The following is a 17,770-nucleotide window of genomic DNA, read 5'->3' on the forward strand; positions in this document are numbered from 1 at the left end:
TTGGCTCAAGCTCAAAAGCTCAAGACTCTTCATTTTACATTTTAGTGATCCAAGATCACATTGAGTCTATAGGAAAAGCCAATACTATCAAGGAGGGATGAGGTGTTGCTTAATGAGCCTCTTGCTTCATGTGCTTTGTGATATGCTCCAAAACCCTCAACTACTTTCCCATATCCACAAATGACCTAAACCCAAAGCCAAAATCGGTCACACCGATTCTTCCTATCCGGCGCCACCGATTCCAAAAGTCTTAGCCACTGCCACAAACCCTAAGCAAATCGGTCTTACCGATAGGGATCTCGGTCTCACCGAGATGGGGTTGTAATCTCTCTATTTCCCTTCGTAACGTTTCGGTCTAACCGAAGTGAGCGATCGGTCCCACCGAGATTGCAATGTAAACTCTCTGTTTCCTTTTTGTAACATTTCGATCTCACCGAAAAGAGAAAATCGGTCCCACCGAGTTTACCTGACCAACTCTCTGGAAAGCTTATTACCAAATCGGTCTCACCGAGTTTGTGTAATCGGTCTTACCGAGATTACGTTATGCCCTAACCCTAACCGAATCGGTCTCACCGTGATGCATGTCAGTCCCACCGAAAACCCTAACGGTCACATTATTTGCTAAATCGGTCTGACCGAGTTTAATGATTCGGTCCCACCGAGTTTGGTAAATTGTGTGTAACAGTTAGATTTTGTGTGGAGACTATAAATACCCCTCCACCTCCTCTTCATTCGTGGAGAGAGCCATCAGAACGAACCTACACTTCCAACTTACCATTTCTGAGAGAGAACCACCTACTCATGTGTTGAGACCAAGATATTCCATTCCTACCATATGAATCTTGATCTCTAGCCTTCCCAAGTTGCTTTCCACTCAAATCTTCTTTCCACCAGATCCAAAACCTATGAGAGAGAGTTGAGTGTTGGGAAGACTATCATTTGAAGCACAAGAGCAAGGAGTTCATCATCAACGCACCATTTGTTACTTCTTGGAGAGTGGTGTCTCCTAGATTGGCTAGGTGTCACTTGGGAGCCTCCGACAAGATTGTGGAGTTGAACCAAGGAGTTTGTAAGGGCAAGGAGATCGCCTACTTCGTGAAGATCTACCGCTAATGAGGCAAGTCCTTCGTGGGCGATGGCCATGGTGGGATAGACAAGGTTGCTTCTTCGTGGACCCTTCGTGGGTGGAGCCCTCCGTGGACTCGCGCAGCCGTTACCCTTCGTGGGTTGAAGTCTCCATCAACGTGGATGTACGATAGCACCACCTATCGGAACCATGCCAAAAACAACCATGTCTCCAATTGCGTTTGAATCCTCCAAACCCTTCCCTTTACTTTCTTGCAAGTTGCATGCTTTAATTTCCGCTGCCTATATACTCTTTGCATGCTTGCTTGAATTGTGTGATGATTGCTTGACTTGTCCTAAAGTAGCTAAAATCTGCCAAACTCTAAAAATGGGAAAAGTTTAAGTTTTTATTGGTCAAGTAGTCTAATGACCCCCCTTCTAGACATACTTCAAGGTCCTACACTCTTCCATCTAGGGTGGTCAAACACCCAAGACTAACAAGATCCACAAGGGATTAATGGGGGAAATCAAATATCTCTTGGTGGAAGTGTAGATCGGGGCCCTCTCAACCAAACCCTATACAACAAATTTGATTGGCTAGGGAGAGAGATCGACGAAAATGGAGCTTTGAGCACCAATGGAATTTGGGGAAGAAATAGGTAAGTCTTCTTGGGAAGAAGACCCCCTATTTATCGCGGGGACAAATCCAACCATTATTCTGTCCACAGTCCGCACACAAGTGATACTACCGTCCGGGCGATAGTTCCCCAGAATACAGTTCATGGGCAGAGCACCCCGAGGCGACAGTGCCGCTGGAGCAGTACTCCCGCTCGCCCTAGCGATGTCGCCGCTTAGGGTGCAGTGTGTAGGGACTAGCGGTGGTGGGGACGGAAGTACGACGGTAGTACATCTTATAAGCGGTACTACCGCTGCCTTATTGTCGCCCTACTACCGCGGAGTGGTAAACATGTCCAGAGGCATAAATATAAGCGGTAGTGGCAGCTGCTCTACTTCGGCTACATCTGTTTGAGCTATAGTGTGATCTGCGGAAATGGGGCGGAAGTACCACAAGCGGTCGCTCTACTTCCGCGCAGCTGCCTCTGAGCACGAGTAGACAACAGAACAAGCAGTAGTACACGCGGAACTGGATCAGCGGAAGTACCACTTACAAGCGGTACTACCGCTGCCTCAGGACATGTTATCAGAAGAATAGGGGATAAACTCCAAAGATGCGGGAACTGAAGGGGGTGCAAAAGAAGTTGTGTACGTGATGATTCCATCCAAACCTTTTCGATGCGACCCCTTTCTAATAGTACGGTTTTCCTACTACTCAAATCCACTGAAAAAGAAACGCAGGAAAAATAAACATCTCCACTCTATATCTCCGATGGGTTTGAATCGTCATGTGCCATATGATAGATTATCTGAAATGCTGAACGTACACGATTAATCCGCAAATGCATTGTCATCAATCACCAAAACCACTAGGAGAGAAATATGCCCTAACACTTATAAATTTTTTTAAGAGCTAGGGTACCCTAACCGGTGGTTTCCGGTTTATATTTTTTTGAGCGGTATTTCCGGTTTACATACACAGAAAATGAAAAAACTGTCTCAAGCCCAAGATGGAGGTGGGCCTGATTTGTTCTTCCTCGTCGCTACGAACCACGCCATTCTCCTCCGCTGCCCCTTCGTTCCACTCAGACTAGAAACTCGATCGAGGAAAAAAAACCGAGCAGGATCTCTCGGAGAAGAAGAGGAAGAAGCGCAAATCTCCAAACCCTAGAGGAATCCCGACCAGCTTCTACCTATGATCCCGGACCATGGACCCGGGGCCCTCGTCTGCCAGCGCTGACCCGTCCCCGCCAGAGGAGGAGGAAGAGGAGGAGGAGGAGCGCGACAGCAGCACCGGGAGCACGTGGGTGGTCGTGCCGGGGAGCGAGGTGCTGGGTGCCGACGCGCCCAAGGTCGTCGGCTGGGAGGAGCTTCAGCAGGAGCTCGCGCGCCTCTGGAGCCTGTCCGCCGCGCTCGCCGCCGCCAGGGACCGCAAGGCCGGCCTCGCCGCGCGCCTCGAGTCCGCGCTCGAGGTAATTGATTAGTTAATTATTACTCGATCTGCCTAGGGTTACTCCTTGCTTCATCCTTAGTGAAATGATGAGATCCTTTTCTGCAATTCGCACACCGGATCTCCGGCGTGCTTTGCTTTGTTCCCGGATTAGGTCTACTTCCATCAGAGATGTCGAGCCTTTACACATTCTTCAGTTTGCGAGCAACATTTCGTTCCTCTGATCGCTCCTGTTTTCAGTATTTTTTGTACCTAGTGACTAGTGTGTCCTCGGTCTGGTGATCAGATTTTGTTCGCAGATACTAGATGCCCTGTAAACATTTTAACCAAAAGGGGCCTTTCGTTGTTTTTAACTTGTGAAAGTTCGCCGTGCGACTATTATGGTATTTTTCAATGCATCTCTTCGGTTTTATGAAATTAGCTTCGTTGCAAATTACATCACAGTTATTCTGGATGTTTGATTTGTACTTCGAAATATGTTGACGGGCAGGCAAGAAAAGCAGTTCTTCAGCAGGATAATGAGTTGGCTGAGATGAGGCAGAGATTGCAATCACATGCTGATTTTATGGGGGAATTGAGGATGCAAACGAAGGAAGTGTCTGCGAATGTTGAGGATCGAAGGGAGCAACTTTGTGTCAAGATCAGAACACTGACAGTAGCAGACAAAACTGTTGGTGCAGCACAAAGTAAATTACAGGTATTCAGTTGTATGTGCGCGATCGAGAAGTGGTTGCACTGTTTTCTTTTATCCCCTGTTAAGAAGCCATAAAGTCTTGTGCATGGAATTTTCTACCGAAAAGCATTTCCTGCTGCTTGTTTTTTTTGTGGGGCGTATGGAAGTTTCATGGCCATTTAACAGAGCTCCTTGTAAATTCCGATAATAAATCTATCAGTATTGAATCCAAAGGCTACATAAAGACGCAGTGCATTGTGGCCTGTATGAGCGTAGACCAAATTTTGACGTTGAGTATTTCTTTACTTGAACATATTCTTCTCTTAAATTTGGTATCTGGTGTAAATAGATTATCATGATGGGGATTCTAGAAAGAACGTTTTTCTAAGCTTCAAAACTGGATATGATGGGACTCTTCTATTCCACAAATCTCACTCGAACATTTTTGTATGGGTGATGGTGGTTATAGGAACCTTGTAAATTGCTGTCTGGGGAACGTGGCCATGGTCGTCTTAAAGGTCTGGAACGAATGTTACGGATGAGACAACAATACATGATAGGACAAGTTGCTCAGATATATCCCGTGAGGCCCTTGAATGAGCAATCTCCAATTGTAAAGCCTGGATTAAACTCTAGTATCACTAGAACAGGTATGTCTCTCCCCTGTTGCGACCTTCATGAGTCACCAATTCTGCGTACCAGCTCTCTGTGAAATACTAAAATTCCATGCAGATGTTTTCACTAGTCACAAGCATATTAAGAACCATACAGCGTGCAAATTTGTCTTGCTGTAGTTCTTGCTACTGATGCTTGCATGAACTTATTTGTGGGTGGATTAATAAGTTTATTTGTTTATGCAATAAATATTCAACGCTGATGCTTGGTAGCCAAACTTATTTGCATAGTGGTTGTACCCGGATCTTCCCAGCCATTTAGTTTCTTACTCCTTTTGCATTATTCTGCAATTCTAGATTTGGAATTGTCTCATACAGTATAGCATCGATGCACTTTAAGGACTTACGATTATTTCTCCTATTCAATAGTTATGTTCATGCACTGCAGCATGACTGCCGCATCATGTAACATTTTCATTTAAGTAGCTATTCTTATGAAATTGGCATTTCATAGCTATTATGATGAAATCGGCATTTCATAGCTATTATGTTGAAATCGACAATTTTTATTAAAGAATTGGATACACTGGTTTCATTTCCCTCTTAAGAAAATGGAATGAATCATGAATTCTGGGACTGTAATTTTAAAGTTTCTTGTCACGGTTGTTAAGTCTACCAAAAAATTTCAGGAGTTGGTGAAGCAGTGTCGCCCAATGGTTCCCAAAACGGACAGACACCTTTGGCCATTTTGGGTCTACAGTTATCAAAGCTTTCTATAAAAAAGACCAGCTACTTCAGTGACAAGACAGAGATTCAAAAGTCTGCTACTCTTCTTGGATATGTTGCACATGTATGTATTTAAATCTTGATAAATAATTAACGAGTAGAATTTGACTTCATTCGTTCTAGTTTGCTTCTAATCCTTTCTATAGGAGTTTGAAAATTTATACTGTATGAGTTAATATTCTGTTGTAGAATGACGGGATATTTATATCAGATCGACATATAACTAAGTGCTCATCAATTTGTGTTTCGCGGTGATAGAAATGACACGAAGTTTTCATTCATAGACTAGTATGCCAGCCTTTCTCCGTTTGTACTGCTGAATCTATATTTATTTGTTTTTGACTCATAGGCGGTCTCCCTTATTGCATCATATCTCGATGTTCCTCTTCGATATCCACTACGGTTGGGAGGTTCACATTCTTATGTTGTTGATCATGCCCCTTCAGTTGACCCATCTATAGCTCCAGGAGTAAGTTCTTCTACCCCTTCGAGCACGAGCATGAGGACAATGGAATTTCCTCTGTTTTTTGAAGGCCAAGAAACAACAAGATCGGCATATGCTGTATTCTTGTTAAACAAGGTAGGTGTCATTAGTTTAGAGCTTTTGATCTTACAAACGTAATATGATTTAAGAGAATGACCTGCCTACATCTCTCTGCTAAGCTCTTAGCATCAAATAGGTGGTTTAGAATGTTAATATAAGCAGACCATAGTCATGTTTTTGTACTTGAGTGGGAGAGTGAGTAGATACTTAGATATGGATCAGGATATGACAAAAAGGTCAACCTTAAATGAGTTTGACAGAGCTTTTTTGTGGAAGTAGCAAAAGTGGCATCTCATGAAAATGTTGGCCATTTTCTACTACTTGTGAGCTGGGAAGCTGTGTAGAAAATCATAAACATGGAGCTTAGTGATGCATGGAAATTTAATGGCAACCAATGAGTAACAGTACCCTCCTCTAGGTTTCTGGAATATAAACTGTAGTTCAGGTATAATTGGCACACAATTTTATCCAGATTTTTATTTGAGTAATTATATGTCCCTGAAATAGTTGGTTATCAAAAGGAACTTGCTGTGTAGTGTTTACTTCCACCCCTTTATGCATTAATTCTTCTTAGACGTTTAACCTTCCTGCTATGTTTGCTGACAGGATGTCGAACAACTTCTGAACCACATTGGCGCTGAAAGTCTTGGCCCAAGACATGTACTAGCTAACCTGAAGCAGCTAACAACCATTGTCCAGTCAGAACAATACATTTCTGATTGATTTAACCCAAAGGAACACAGTTTTGAATTTCTGAGGGATATTGTTTGCTTATGGCTGAGTCCTAGTGTAACCTGGTGCAGTTTTTTGCGAGCACCTTTCCTTTCCCAGGACAGAAATGAGCTCAGGTCTCCCTTTGCTGACATGTTGATGTAAACGCGTAAACCGCTTTCTCCGTGTAAAACGTTATCACTTGGATGTGTACAGGAAATAGATGGATGATGATAAATGAGTTGTAGTGCAGAAAATCTCGCTGCTTGTTGTTACCAGAGCTGTGGTTGCTTGTTTTCCAAAAGTTATGGACATGTATCCATTTGGTGATAGTGCTGTGAGGTCAGGGCTGTTAAGAGAAAAGACTTGATCTCTTCCGGGCCTTGAAGAATTTTCCTGGGACTTTGCTGAAGTGATTGATGTTGTGTAGCCTTGCTTCTCTTCTGTACCGAATGCGCTTGTGCGCATGCATGATGAACTTTTTTTTATTGATGCAGATGAACAATTCCTGGGATTCAAAAAATATATATACACGAGACTCTTTGGCAGGATTGAGAATTACACAAGGCAACAGTGAAACGAGGAGCCGAGTCGTTTACTTTGTTTATCTCTCACTTAACTTTACCCGCCCTTTTTATCAATATCATTTATGCCACTGTAGTTTGTGGATCTAGCAGAGCAATGATACGCATCCAGCACGCCACGCCCTCGCCCCACAGGAAAAGGTCCAGCACATGCCGCCATTTCAGAAGCTCATTGTACTACCAAGCATAAAGAGAAAGGGGAAATAAAAACAAAAGACAAAGTATGCCGAGATCTCCTAGCATTGCTTCATGATGGACAAAGGTAGGAGATCGACCTCTGTACTACTAGTACATTTGGACATGTCATGTAGTGTTATGATGCCACCTGAGTAACTTTCTCCTCACACCATGATCTCCAGGACAGGGAGAGATGCCTCAGGGCTGCCTTTTGGTGCCGACCAAAGCATTTTTTGTCTGTCAAGGGTGGTGCTGCAAGTGCAAAGCAAGGGATCCAGACACCGGAAAAAGGAGCCTCCCTAGTGCACCGCACTGCAGCTTCCTTCCTTGCTTTGGTCTCCGCTTCTTTACTTGTTCGATCCAGTTCCATGTGGTTGCCATTTCTCCACTGCATGCATCTGCGCCAGTGACGCTAGGAGATTTTGGTTCTTGCTGTTCGCCATCGACGTCGACGCAGGTGAGCCCATCCTTCACCCAGTGACGCTTCTTGTGCTGTGCATGCTGCTGGTTTCGTTGAGTGCCGTTGCTGGTTTGCTATTGTCCGCTGAAAGCACTACGCCTATGCTGTGATGAATCTTTGTTTCCTTCTTGTGTAATTTCTGCCAGTCTGTTCCTCAAACCGGAGTTTCTTCTACTCCTGTCTTAGGTCGGCGCTTGTAGACATTTGCAAGCAAAAAATGATTTTAGAAGTCATCTGGTTAATGAAGAACTGGGTGTCTGCTCAAATTTGTCGCCCAGTTCATCTTGTAGGAAGTGATCTTTCTTATCAACGTTCATTGTTAGTGTACTAGTGTACAGAGTGTTCTTCAACAATGGGCATCACCGCATCAGAAACAGATAGAGAACAAACATTTTCACAGGATCATGAGCTCAATTCATCTGCACATGCTTTATAATCACTAGTATTGGAATTATACCCAGGCTAATGATCTGCTTCTTGCTTCCTATTATCATGCCAGGAATGTGTTTAATGGACAAATTTAAGCAGATGACTAAGGATCTCAGTACAAACGATCTCGTTCTGCACGCCAAGAGGATACTGCATTCCTCTTTCGCAGTCGCTTATCAATCTTCTTGTGATTATCCTATGGTACTCGGCGCTGGGATTTTGTTGCTGCTACTACATAGGATTTGTCCTCCTCTACTTGCTTTCCTAGTGTCTTCCTCTCCTCTCCTGCTGTTAACCGGACTTCTTCTCGGAGCCCTTTTGAGTTATGGTGAACCAGATACCCCCTCAGTGACTGCAGAAGGAGACTCTGACGATCAACAAACTCAGTCCCCGGAGTCCAAAAATTCCATTGCTGACTGCTCGACCGAGGAGGTTGAGAGTGTTACTATCGAGAATAGCTTGGAGAAAAGAACTGGCAGTGCAGGAGTATATGTCGAGGAGAGAGCCCCGGCCAATAGCACGCATGACAATCACTGTGAAGAAACAAATGTCACGATTGTGGCGGCTGATACTGTGCTTAGCACGGAGTCTTCTAAATATGCCCAGAGCAATTTCATTGTGGGAAGAGAAGGATATGGTGAGCAAATCAGCGAGAAGTCTGATCTGCGAGAATTTGTGAGCAGCAATAATGAAAGAGGTGACTATGAAGTACACAGTCATTATCAGTTTGGTGAACCCACGAGTCCCTGCTGGCAGTCTGCTGACAGGCAGGATCCTTGTTATGGTTCTGAATCTGATCTTACTGATGATAGTTCTTCTCCTGATGCATCCATGACTGACATAATCCCAATGCTTGAAGAGTTGCACCCACTGATAGACTTGGGGACTGGTCACCCCACCTTGGCCTCCAGGTCCAGGGACAACTTGAATTCTTCATCAGATGACGATGAGAGTGACCTTGAGGAGGATGACGACGACAGTATCTCGGACGATGAAGATGAAGGAGAGGAAGCGGAGAAAGATGATGGAAGTGATCAGGAGGATGTCATAGGAAAGAATGGTAGGGCCGATGGTCTGATGGAGCTGCAGAGAGCAAAGAATATCCTGAAGTTTGAACTCGACCAGAGGCTAATGGACTTGCAAACCGCTGATGCAACACAGAAATTGAAGGAGGCATCCCGTTTCTTTGTCCAGGTTCCTTCCATTTCCACACCAAGAGGCGAACCATATGATCCTTCAAATGCCTCAGGAGAAGGGGAAGTGATAGAGTTGCCCCAGATACCTGATTCAGCACCATCCGTCCTCCTGCCGAGGGGAAACCTATTTGATCTTCCTTCTGACCATATTGTGGACCATAACAGTCAATTGCAAGAAACATGGACTCCTCGCTCGTACTCTCCAGCAACACAGCTTAGAAAGCATGGAAACTTCCATGGACGGCACTCCGTTAATCCACATCGCAGTGGCCTCAAATCGGAGAAAGGTGAAACCAGTGGAGAAGATGCCCTTGGTAGTCACTCGGACAGTGATGCTGCTAAGCAAGGGAATGATGGGAGGTTGTCTTGTTCACAGGAAGCACATTTAGGTGAAGAGATCAAAATACTAAGCCCAGTAATTTCAGATGCTGGTGTGTTGAAAGGAGATTATGGGATGCATGAAGGCAATAACAATGCTGATTCCAGTGATGATATAAATTCATTTCCTACCATGAAAAATGAATCCAGCACTTCAGAAGCGGAGGTTTCAGTACATCCAGGTAAATTTGTTATGGCTTTCAGATGAATAAATATAATGTACTTTTTCCTATTGGAAATCTTTGCTCAACTAAGGTTGATAATATCTTGCAGGCGGTGAGCAAACAGTGCTATGCTGTCTATCCAAAGTAAATAATTCCGAGCAACATGTCATCGGAGCGAATTCCATCAATGAAGTTAACTCGTTATTCAGGAGCCGCATGGAGGAAGTGCTAGTGCAGTACGTTTCAGAGCCCGTTATGGGGCAACCTTTGACAGTTACACTTGAAGATGATTTGAGTGACCCGGCGTTATGTCCAAACCCTGGGATGCATGCCATTGAAGCGAGTTCAGTTGAAGAACTAAATTCAAAATTTGTACAAATCAATCACGAAGCACTGACATGTGACGCTTGTGATGTTGAACCAGTTCAAGATAAGTCAAGTGAAGAAGCATTTCCTGCTGCAGATGAGCATACTTCAGAAGTCCCAGTTGGAAATGGGTCCAGAGAGCTGTCAACTGCAGAAGAAAACCAGCAGCTTGCAGGTACTTCTAGGCTCCATGTTATTGAGGTGAGCTCAGCTGAAGAGATGAAAAGGCTATTCAATACACTCGAAGATGTGCAGGATCAAATGCATCATAGCTCAGAGCACAAGCTTGCTCAAGGTACAGGAGGGAGTGCTTCTGGCACGCTAGGTCTTGAAACAGAGCCCGTCGAAGATGTCGGCTCTGCTTTCGAGCAGTTAAGCTCTGGCCATAACAAGGTGAAGATGTCCCAAGATGTTGAGGTGGAGCTGAAGCCATTCGAGCTCAACTCTGAACTGGAGGTTACCGAGGCCCAAACTCTGGATGATGATTCTGGTTATGACACATTTGGCAGTGGTTCTAAAGTAACTGAGCCCAAAGATTCAGCCGGAACTCCTAAATCTGTTGCTGTTGAAGGGCGGCATGGATGATGTTTGAAATTGCAGGTTGCAACACATGATCCAGGCATTGAGCTACTCCTGGAGCTCTGGAAAGTTTCAAATAGCTTTGATGTGAGAAACTGAAGCTAAGTTCCATTAAACAAGGGCTCAAAAGCACTACGCGCTCATTTTTTTTATTTTTTTTGGAGAAAACTGGATTTGAATTATGAATGGCTATGTTCTCAAACGTTTGCCTTTCTTTATTTTTAGTGAAATAGGCTAATAGTAGAGTTGAACTATATCCCTCTGTACTTCAAAGAAAAATGTGTCAGGAGCTCTGCCGATTAGCCCTGGCAGTATCAACTTCAAAGCCTACTAAAAGGAAGAATTTACTGGGGTAATCAAAATGCTTAACGGGCTACTACTGCTACCTCCGTCCTGGTTTATTAGTCCCTCCTTGTATTTTGGATCAAATTTTGACCTTTAATTCAACTACCAAAAAATAAGTTATATACACCAAAAATAATATCACCGAAAACCTCTTTCGAATATGAATCCAACAATGTAAGTTTTGTGACATACTCCCTCTGTCTCAAAATAAGTGACTCAAGTTTGTATTAACTTTAGTACAAAGTTAGTACAAACTTGAGTCACTTATTTTGGGACGGAGGGAGTACAACCTATATTATGTTAGTCAAATCTACGGCCAAAATTTGATGCAAAACACAAAGGGGATCAATAAACCTAGACGGAGGTAGTACATCTGATCGAAAATAAATGCCGTAGAATTTGTAGCGCCGAAACATTATTATTATTATTATTATTATTATTATTATTATTATTATTATTATTTTATGACGTTCAAAATGATTCTCATTTTCCTTTTTGCACAAAAGATTCTCATTTCCCCATGTCTATCAATGTGCTTGTATATAATAATCATGCCTAAAAACATGGAACCTCATATGAATATATGTTCGGGATTTATTTGTTATAAAGATCTTCAAATGCGTATGAAGTTAATAAAGAAAATTTGTCCTTGTTGCGAAGTAAGGCAATAAAATGGCTCCCTCCATTTATTTTCCCCATTCTAAAACATAATGTTTTAGACATGCAACATGCATGGTCTCAAAAAATGCAACTTTGACCATTACTGTTATGCATATGAATAAATCATAACAAATTAGAAAAACAACTTGAACCATATTAGTGAAGTTAGTTCCTTTTGGCATGTCTCAATAATTTGCGCGGGCAATGAATTAATTTCTTATTGTTCAAGTTCTTACATGAGAATGTTGATTCGTGTTTATTTAATGTGATGTTTTCTAGGAAATATCTTTATTTTTCCTTCATATTATGCTTCTAGTATATAATAAATAGATTTGCGAGACAATATGAGATTATAGAGACAACCACAGGTAGAGCTATGTTCATTTTTATGTTTTTTGGGGGGTGGGGGTGGGGCCAACTGGCCCCTGCCTTGGATCAAGTTATGAAGGATATTTTTTAAGAGAGATTAGATTGGATTTTTTTTAGCAAGCTCCGCCACTTCTAACAATGGGTCGTTCCAATGGTTGGTGATCTCTGTATGACTTGCCCGTCAACGGCAAGGGAAGATGGTCAAGCGGCTTGACAGCAGTTGCAAGGACGTGCCTCACCCCTGACTTCATAATGGGTGGTCTGGTTGTGTGCCTTTCCGGTGTCTACGCGACGTGCAGAGAGGTGGAGCAGCTACACTGGTCACCATCGACCCTATGAGCCGGGTGGGACAACGTCAAGGGGGTCTCACCTTCATGACCCTCCTTCTCGGCTGCGCGTCAAGAACGCGCTCATAAAGTACTTGTTTTCCACTGCCTATCCTGTGGGTCGCCTAAGCTTCAAATGCTCCACCGTGATGGCCTGATGGGGAAGAATAGACCTCCCAAGGTCGTCAGCTTCTCGTCGCGCGCCCCGAGCAGCGCCGCCATCGAGATCTTGAAACTGGACATCGTGGCACTGGGACTAAACACGGAGGCGAAGCCAGGACAATAGGGTTCCTTGTGGTAGAACCTGACTAATGTATTCAAGTTCTTTTTTCAAAGTTCTTTTTTTTTGTGGGGGTGGGGGGCACTGGCCCCTGCCTTGGATCAAGTTATGAAGGATATTTTTTGGGAGAGATTAGATTGGATTTTTTTAGCAAGCTCCGTCACTTCTAACAATGGGTTGTTCCAATGGTTGGCGATCCATGTATGACTTGCCCGTCAACGGCAAGGGAAGATGGTCAAGCGGCTTGACAGCAGCTGCAAGGACGTGCCTCACCCCTGACTTCATAATGGGTCGTCTGGTTGTGTGCCTTTCCGGTGTCTACGTGACGTGCAGAGAGGTGGAGCAGCTACGCTGGTCACCATCGACCCTATGAGCCGGGTGGGACAACGTCAAGGGGGTCTCACCTTCATGACCCTCCTTCTCGGCTGCGCGTCAAGAACGCGCTCATAAAGTACTTGTTTTCCACTGCCTATCATGTGGGTCGCCTAAGCTTCAAATGCTCCACCGTGATGGCCTGATGGAGTGATGGGGAAGAATAGACCTCACAGGGTCGTCGGCTTCTCGTCGCGTGCCCCGAGCAGCGCCGCCATCGAGATCTTGAAACCGGACATCGTGCCGCTGGGACTAAACACAGAGGCGAAGCCAGGACATTAGGGTTCCTTGTGGTAGAACCTGACTAATGTATTCAAGTTCTTTTTTCAAAGTTATGATGGAACACAATCTACACTTCATAATCAAATTGCTCCATTTCTCAATCAAATTTTGCTAAAAACAAACAGGGCGCGGTTTGAACAGCGTGAGATGACCGTTTCCCTCCCGCTTGTCCTTTTCCCCTCACGCGTCTCTTCCCCCTATAAAACCAAGCAAGCCTCCATTCGCACGCACCCTCGATCACACACTCTTCTTCCCCGTTGTTCTCGAGCTCACGTCACCGCGACTCGGGCCCCGTCATGGCCGACCGAGTCCACCCCATGCAGTCTCCGCCTCATCCCGCGTCCCCTCTGCCGCCGCCGGACCAGGAGGACGCAGCGGCGGCGGCGGCGGCAGCCACGGAGACCACGCCGCTCCACCCCACCTTCTACGGCCCGCCGGCGCCGCCGCCCGGGACGTACATCGTCCAGATTCCCAAGGACCAGGTCCTCCGCGTGCCGCCCTCCGACCGGGCCAGCCGGTACAAGAGTCTCGCGGAGCGCCCGGTCCGGCGCCGTCGCCTGCGCCGCGCCTGCTTCGGCGCCTTCGGGGCCGTGCTCTTCCTTGCTCTCGCCGCCGCCGTGTTCGTGGGCGCCGTGTACCTCGTCTTCCGCCCCCGCGCGCCCGCCTTTTCCGTCGCCTCCCTCTCCATCCGCGGCCTTGACGTGGTCGCCCCTTCGCTCTCGCCGGAGCTCGAAGTCGCCCTGCGCGCGGACAACGGCGCGAACAGGAAGGTGGGCGTCGACTACCGCGGGGCCGGTGAGGTGGCAGTCACTTACTCCGGTGCGCGCCTTGCGGCCGGCCAGTGGCCGGCGTTCCACCAGGCGCCGAGGAACGTGACGGTGTTGTCCACGACGCTGAGGGGGACCGGCGTGAGCTTCAGCGACGAGCAGAGGAAGCAGCTGGCCGCGGAGCAGGCGGCGCGCGCGGTGCCGCTGACGGTGGAGGCGCGGGTGCCGGTGAGGCTGCGGTTCGGGAAGGTGCTGCGGACGTGGACGGTGGACGTGAAGGCCACGTGCCAGGTGACGGTTGACAGGCTGGCCGGCGAGGCAGCGGCGGCCAACAGAGGATGCCGGGTCAAGGTCAGGCCGTTCTTGTGGTGGTGGTGGTGACTGGTGATCGCCACCGGCGCCGGCGTCGCTTGTGGTTACCAATGTGTCAACGGCTAGCAACAGTAACAGCGGCCGAGCATTAACTGGGAAGTTATTTGGCGGTGGGGTGAATTAAATTTTGTAAATTTCAAACATGTTCCTTGTGGTGTGATTTCAATTGTTTGATTTGAGGAAATACACTATGAGTCTCAGATTTAACTGGTTAATTACCCCCTCGTCTTGAAATGAAAGACATGTTTAGCTAACATAAGGATACACTACTAGAGAAAACCCTAGCAGTAGTGCGTGTTTTGTGCCCACTAGTAGCGCGGGAAGCCGCGCTACTAATAAGGCGCTACAGCTATTGCTTAGCAGTAACGCGTGCCATCACGTGCTACTGCTAGTACAAATAGCTGCAGCGCTTGTCCAGTACCGCGCTACTGCTAAGGTATCTACTTGCAGCGTGTTTTCTTTCCATCGCTACTAGTATTTTTTTATTTTTTTATTTTTAGTGTATTTATGCGCCATCATACAAATATTGGTACAATACCAGCTGTTATGAGGTTTACATCATTATGTCCATAACAGTGTATTAAATGAAGGTGAATTAGGTTCAAGTGGAGGCAATATGTGGTACATGTCAAAAGTATACTACTAATTCAAACTTGATCTAGTTTGAATTAGTAGTACTTTCGATGTGCACCACATGTTGCCTCCACTTGAATCTAATCCGCCAGCACAAGATATTTAATCATCATCATGGTCATTATCACTAACAGTATTTATTTAATCACCACTAACACTAGCTAATAATAATCATCATAGTCATTACCACCAACACTAGCTATTTTATCATCATAGTAATAGTGTAGCACATCATCATCCTGAAACTCATTTCTAGCCAGCTACTCACTCCTGCTGCTCTCTCTTAGGTAAAAGAACATAAAACATGTGTAGCTCTCCTCCTTGATCAAGTTGGAGCATGCAGATGAACATGTCTCCTAATCATGGAAGGCGCCTCTGGTTGCTACTCCCTAGTACTTCTCTGCGCTCCCCCAACACATATTTGGTCCAGTCTTGTACTATTAAGCATCCGTCGCTAATCTTGAATGCACTAAAGTAAGCTGTAGGATATCTTGGCCGTAAGTTGATAATACTCATGATACCTTTAGTCTCGACCCCATAAGGCACAACATTCATCGGGAGTCCCTGTTGAAGAACATCGTATGGTAACATACTTAGCAATGAAGTTTAGCTTCAAAAATAATGTATGGAAAAGATGCAATGAGGATAAAAAGTAAAAATCTTACCATCCTTCCTAAATGGATGTGACCGTAGTTCATTACGAACACTATTGGTCGCACATTTTCAGTACTAAGATTTCTAAATGCAGGAAGAAAATTTGTCTTGACAGTATCAAGATCCTCAAGCCATGAAACATAATGACTGAGCTCCTCGCAGTTGAGTTCAGCCCCAGGACAGTATATGGTCCTGTCTACCAAGCGCTGGACATGTTTGCTTGCACGGAAATAAGCTGACAATACAAATTAGTTGTCAACTATTTTTGAATAAACAATATCAAAGACATAAATATGGTTGAGAAACTTACATAATGGTATAACTGGAGGCATTTGCACATTGACCCAGATGTCGGTATTACCTTCAATATCATCTTCCGGACGAATATCAAAGGTGATAACCATATCAGGCTCAAATGCATAAGTCTTGCATAATGCTCGCCATGTTTTGCATCCAAAATAGGTGTAGTCGTCTGAATTGTATAACTTCGCATGGAAAATATAACCATGCTCGGTCTTCAAGTAAACTTTCTTTTGCTCCATACTATGACTGAAACCTATCTTATCCAATACAAAAACTCTTGCATGGCAGGGGATACGCTAGTAGAATAGTAAAAAAATATAAGTTGAAGCAAATGAAGCAGATGTCATGCTTAATTACGAAAAAAGACTTGTCGTTGTGACTTACTGTATCCACTTCGAAGTTCTCGTCCAGCTTGATGCTGAAGCGCCTATCATCATCTAGGAAGATTCCGTCGCACATGCGGCACTCGTCTTCGCAGTATTTGCAAATACCGAAATCCTTCTCGTCGTCAGACATTTCCTATGTTCATAGTTAAAACATTAATTAAAAATCGATCGAAGACAACTACCAAGATACTCAACACACAAATCCGGGGCACTCGATATTTCCTATATATTCTAGCACAAGTCATGCTAAAATTCACGGAAAAATTCGGCATGACCTTTGCTAAAATAGGACATATCGAGCGCCTGAAATTTGCCGGAACGGAAATGAATCAACACTCCGGCAAAACATAGGCCACTCGAAGGTATAACCTGCAAACATGACCGGCCACTTGGATATTGAGCAACACAAGATATACATTTCAAAATATCTTATAGGACTCAAATTAGCATGCATTCAATAAGCAAAAGTAGATCATCTCATTCGTCAGTACATCGTCAAATATTATCACTAATACATCATGAATAGTGTCATACATATAACATCACTAATACAACTAAAACTCTAGCACACGACGGGTATCGGCGCGGGCGGTGGACACCCACAGAGAAGGCACCATCACGGGATCATAGCTCCAGTGAGATCCCCGGAGAACCTGCCAGGTATTGGAGAACGGCCTGTGCTCCAACGCAAACAAGTAGCGACGGGCGTGCGCGTCCTCCTCACTGACACGGTGACGCACCACCTCCGCGGAGTCCTCGAGCCTCTGGATCGTCACTGGCCCACGCAACCGCCACCAAAAAAGGTTCGGGTCAACGACAGGCTGGCTCCTCACCAACCTGCGCCCCCCGGTAGGTAGCGCCTCCCAGTACCACCCCGGCGGAGCCCAGTCCCGGACATGGCCGATCTGGTCAAGCAGGTGTCGTCCTCCGTCGACTCGACGACGAGGATGCGGGATAGGCATCGTCCACGTCGAGGCGGGAAAAATTGCTTTAACTAAAAAATAGAAACAAGTTCTTACTAACTAGTTCTATTAATTCAACTAGTTCTTACTAAAAATAAACTTACTATAAATAAAAATATTCTAGTACCTAATTAGTACCTAATTCTTACTAACTAATTAGTACCTAGGAACTACTGCCCTAATTACCATCTAAGTAATTAACTAACTAGCACTAAAAATAGCCTAGGGTTCATACTAACTAGCACTAAATAGCTAGGGTTCATACTAA

At 45.1% G+C, this 17,770-nt stretch overlaps 3 protein-coding genes across 3 annotated transcripts; all 3 read left to right on the forward strand.

The window, feature by feature from the left end:
* The first annotated feature begins 2,718 nt into the window (after positions 1 to 2,718).
* Positions 2,719 to 6,733, forward strand: LOC123111299 (uncharacterized). The gene is made up of 6 exons (XM_044532056.1): positions 2,719 to 3,152; positions 3,621 to 3,827; positions 4,273 to 4,453; positions 5,107 to 5,267; positions 5,553 to 5,783; positions 6,354 to 6,733. The coding sequence occupies exons 1-6, from the start codon at positions 2,889 to 2,891 to the stop codon at positions 6,468 to 6,470; spliced, it is 1,161 nt and encodes a 386-aa protein (XP_044387991.1). The 5' UTR covers positions 2,719 to 2,888; the 3' UTR covers positions 6,471 to 6,733.
* A 223-nt stretch (positions 6,734 to 6,956) lies between these two features.
* LOC123111298 (uncharacterized) lies at positions 6,957 to 11,084 on the forward strand. The gene is made up of 4 exons (XM_044532054.1): positions 6,957 to 7,304; positions 7,402 to 7,676; positions 8,179 to 9,864; positions 9,956 to 11,084. Exons 3-4 carry the CDS (start codon positions 8,181 to 8,183, stop codon positions 10,795 to 10,797), a joined length of 2,526 nt encoding a protein of 841 aa, XP_044387989.1. The 5' UTR covers positions 6,957 to 7,304; positions 7,402 to 7,676; positions 8,179 to 8,180; the 3' UTR covers positions 10,798 to 11,084.
* A 2,587-nt stretch (positions 11,085 to 13,671) lies between these two features.
* LOC123115960 (NDR1/HIN1-like protein 13) lies at positions 13,672 to 14,764 on the forward strand. The gene has a single exon (XM_044536987.1). It carries the CDS (start codon positions 13,722 to 13,724, stop codon positions 14,571 to 14,573), a length of 852 nt encoding a protein of 283 aa, XP_044392922.1. The 5' UTR covers positions 13,672 to 13,721; the 3' UTR covers positions 14,574 to 14,764.
* Positions 14,765 to 17,770: the final 3,006 nt, after the last annotated feature.

This window comes from Triticum aestivum, chromosome 5B (genome assembly GCF_018294505.1).
Source record: "Triticum aestivum cultivar Chinese Spring chromosome 5B, IWGSC CS RefSeq v2.1, whole genome shotgun sequence".
NCBI lineage: Eukaryota > Viridiplantae > Streptophyta > Magnoliopsida > Poales > Poaceae > Triticum > Triticum aestivum.

Coding starts and splice junctions, on each gene's coding strand:
- LOC123111299 (XM_044532056.1), top strand. CDS start 2,889: ATGGACCCGGGGCCCTCGTCTGCCAGCGCTGACCCGTCCCCGCCAGAG. Junction 3,153..3,620: donor GCCTCGAGTCCGCGCTCGAG/GTAATTGATTAG, acceptor GTTGACGGGCAG/GCAAGAAAAGCAGTTCTTCA. Junction 5,784..6,353: donor CTGTATTCTTGTTAAACAAG/GTAGGTGTCATT, acceptor GTTTGCTGACAG/GATGTCGAACAACTTCTGAA.
- LOC123111298 (XM_044532054.1), top strand. CDS start 8,181: ATGTGTTTAATGGACAAATTTAAGCAGATGACTAAGGATCTCAGTACA. Junction 9,865..9,955: donor GGAGGTTTCAGTACATCCAG/GTAAATTTGTTA, acceptor AATATCTTGCAG/GCGGTGAGCAAACAGTGCTA.
- LOC123115960 (XM_044536987.1), top strand. CDS start 13,722: ATGGCCGACCGAGTCCACCCCATGCAGTCTCCGCCTCATCCCGCGTCC.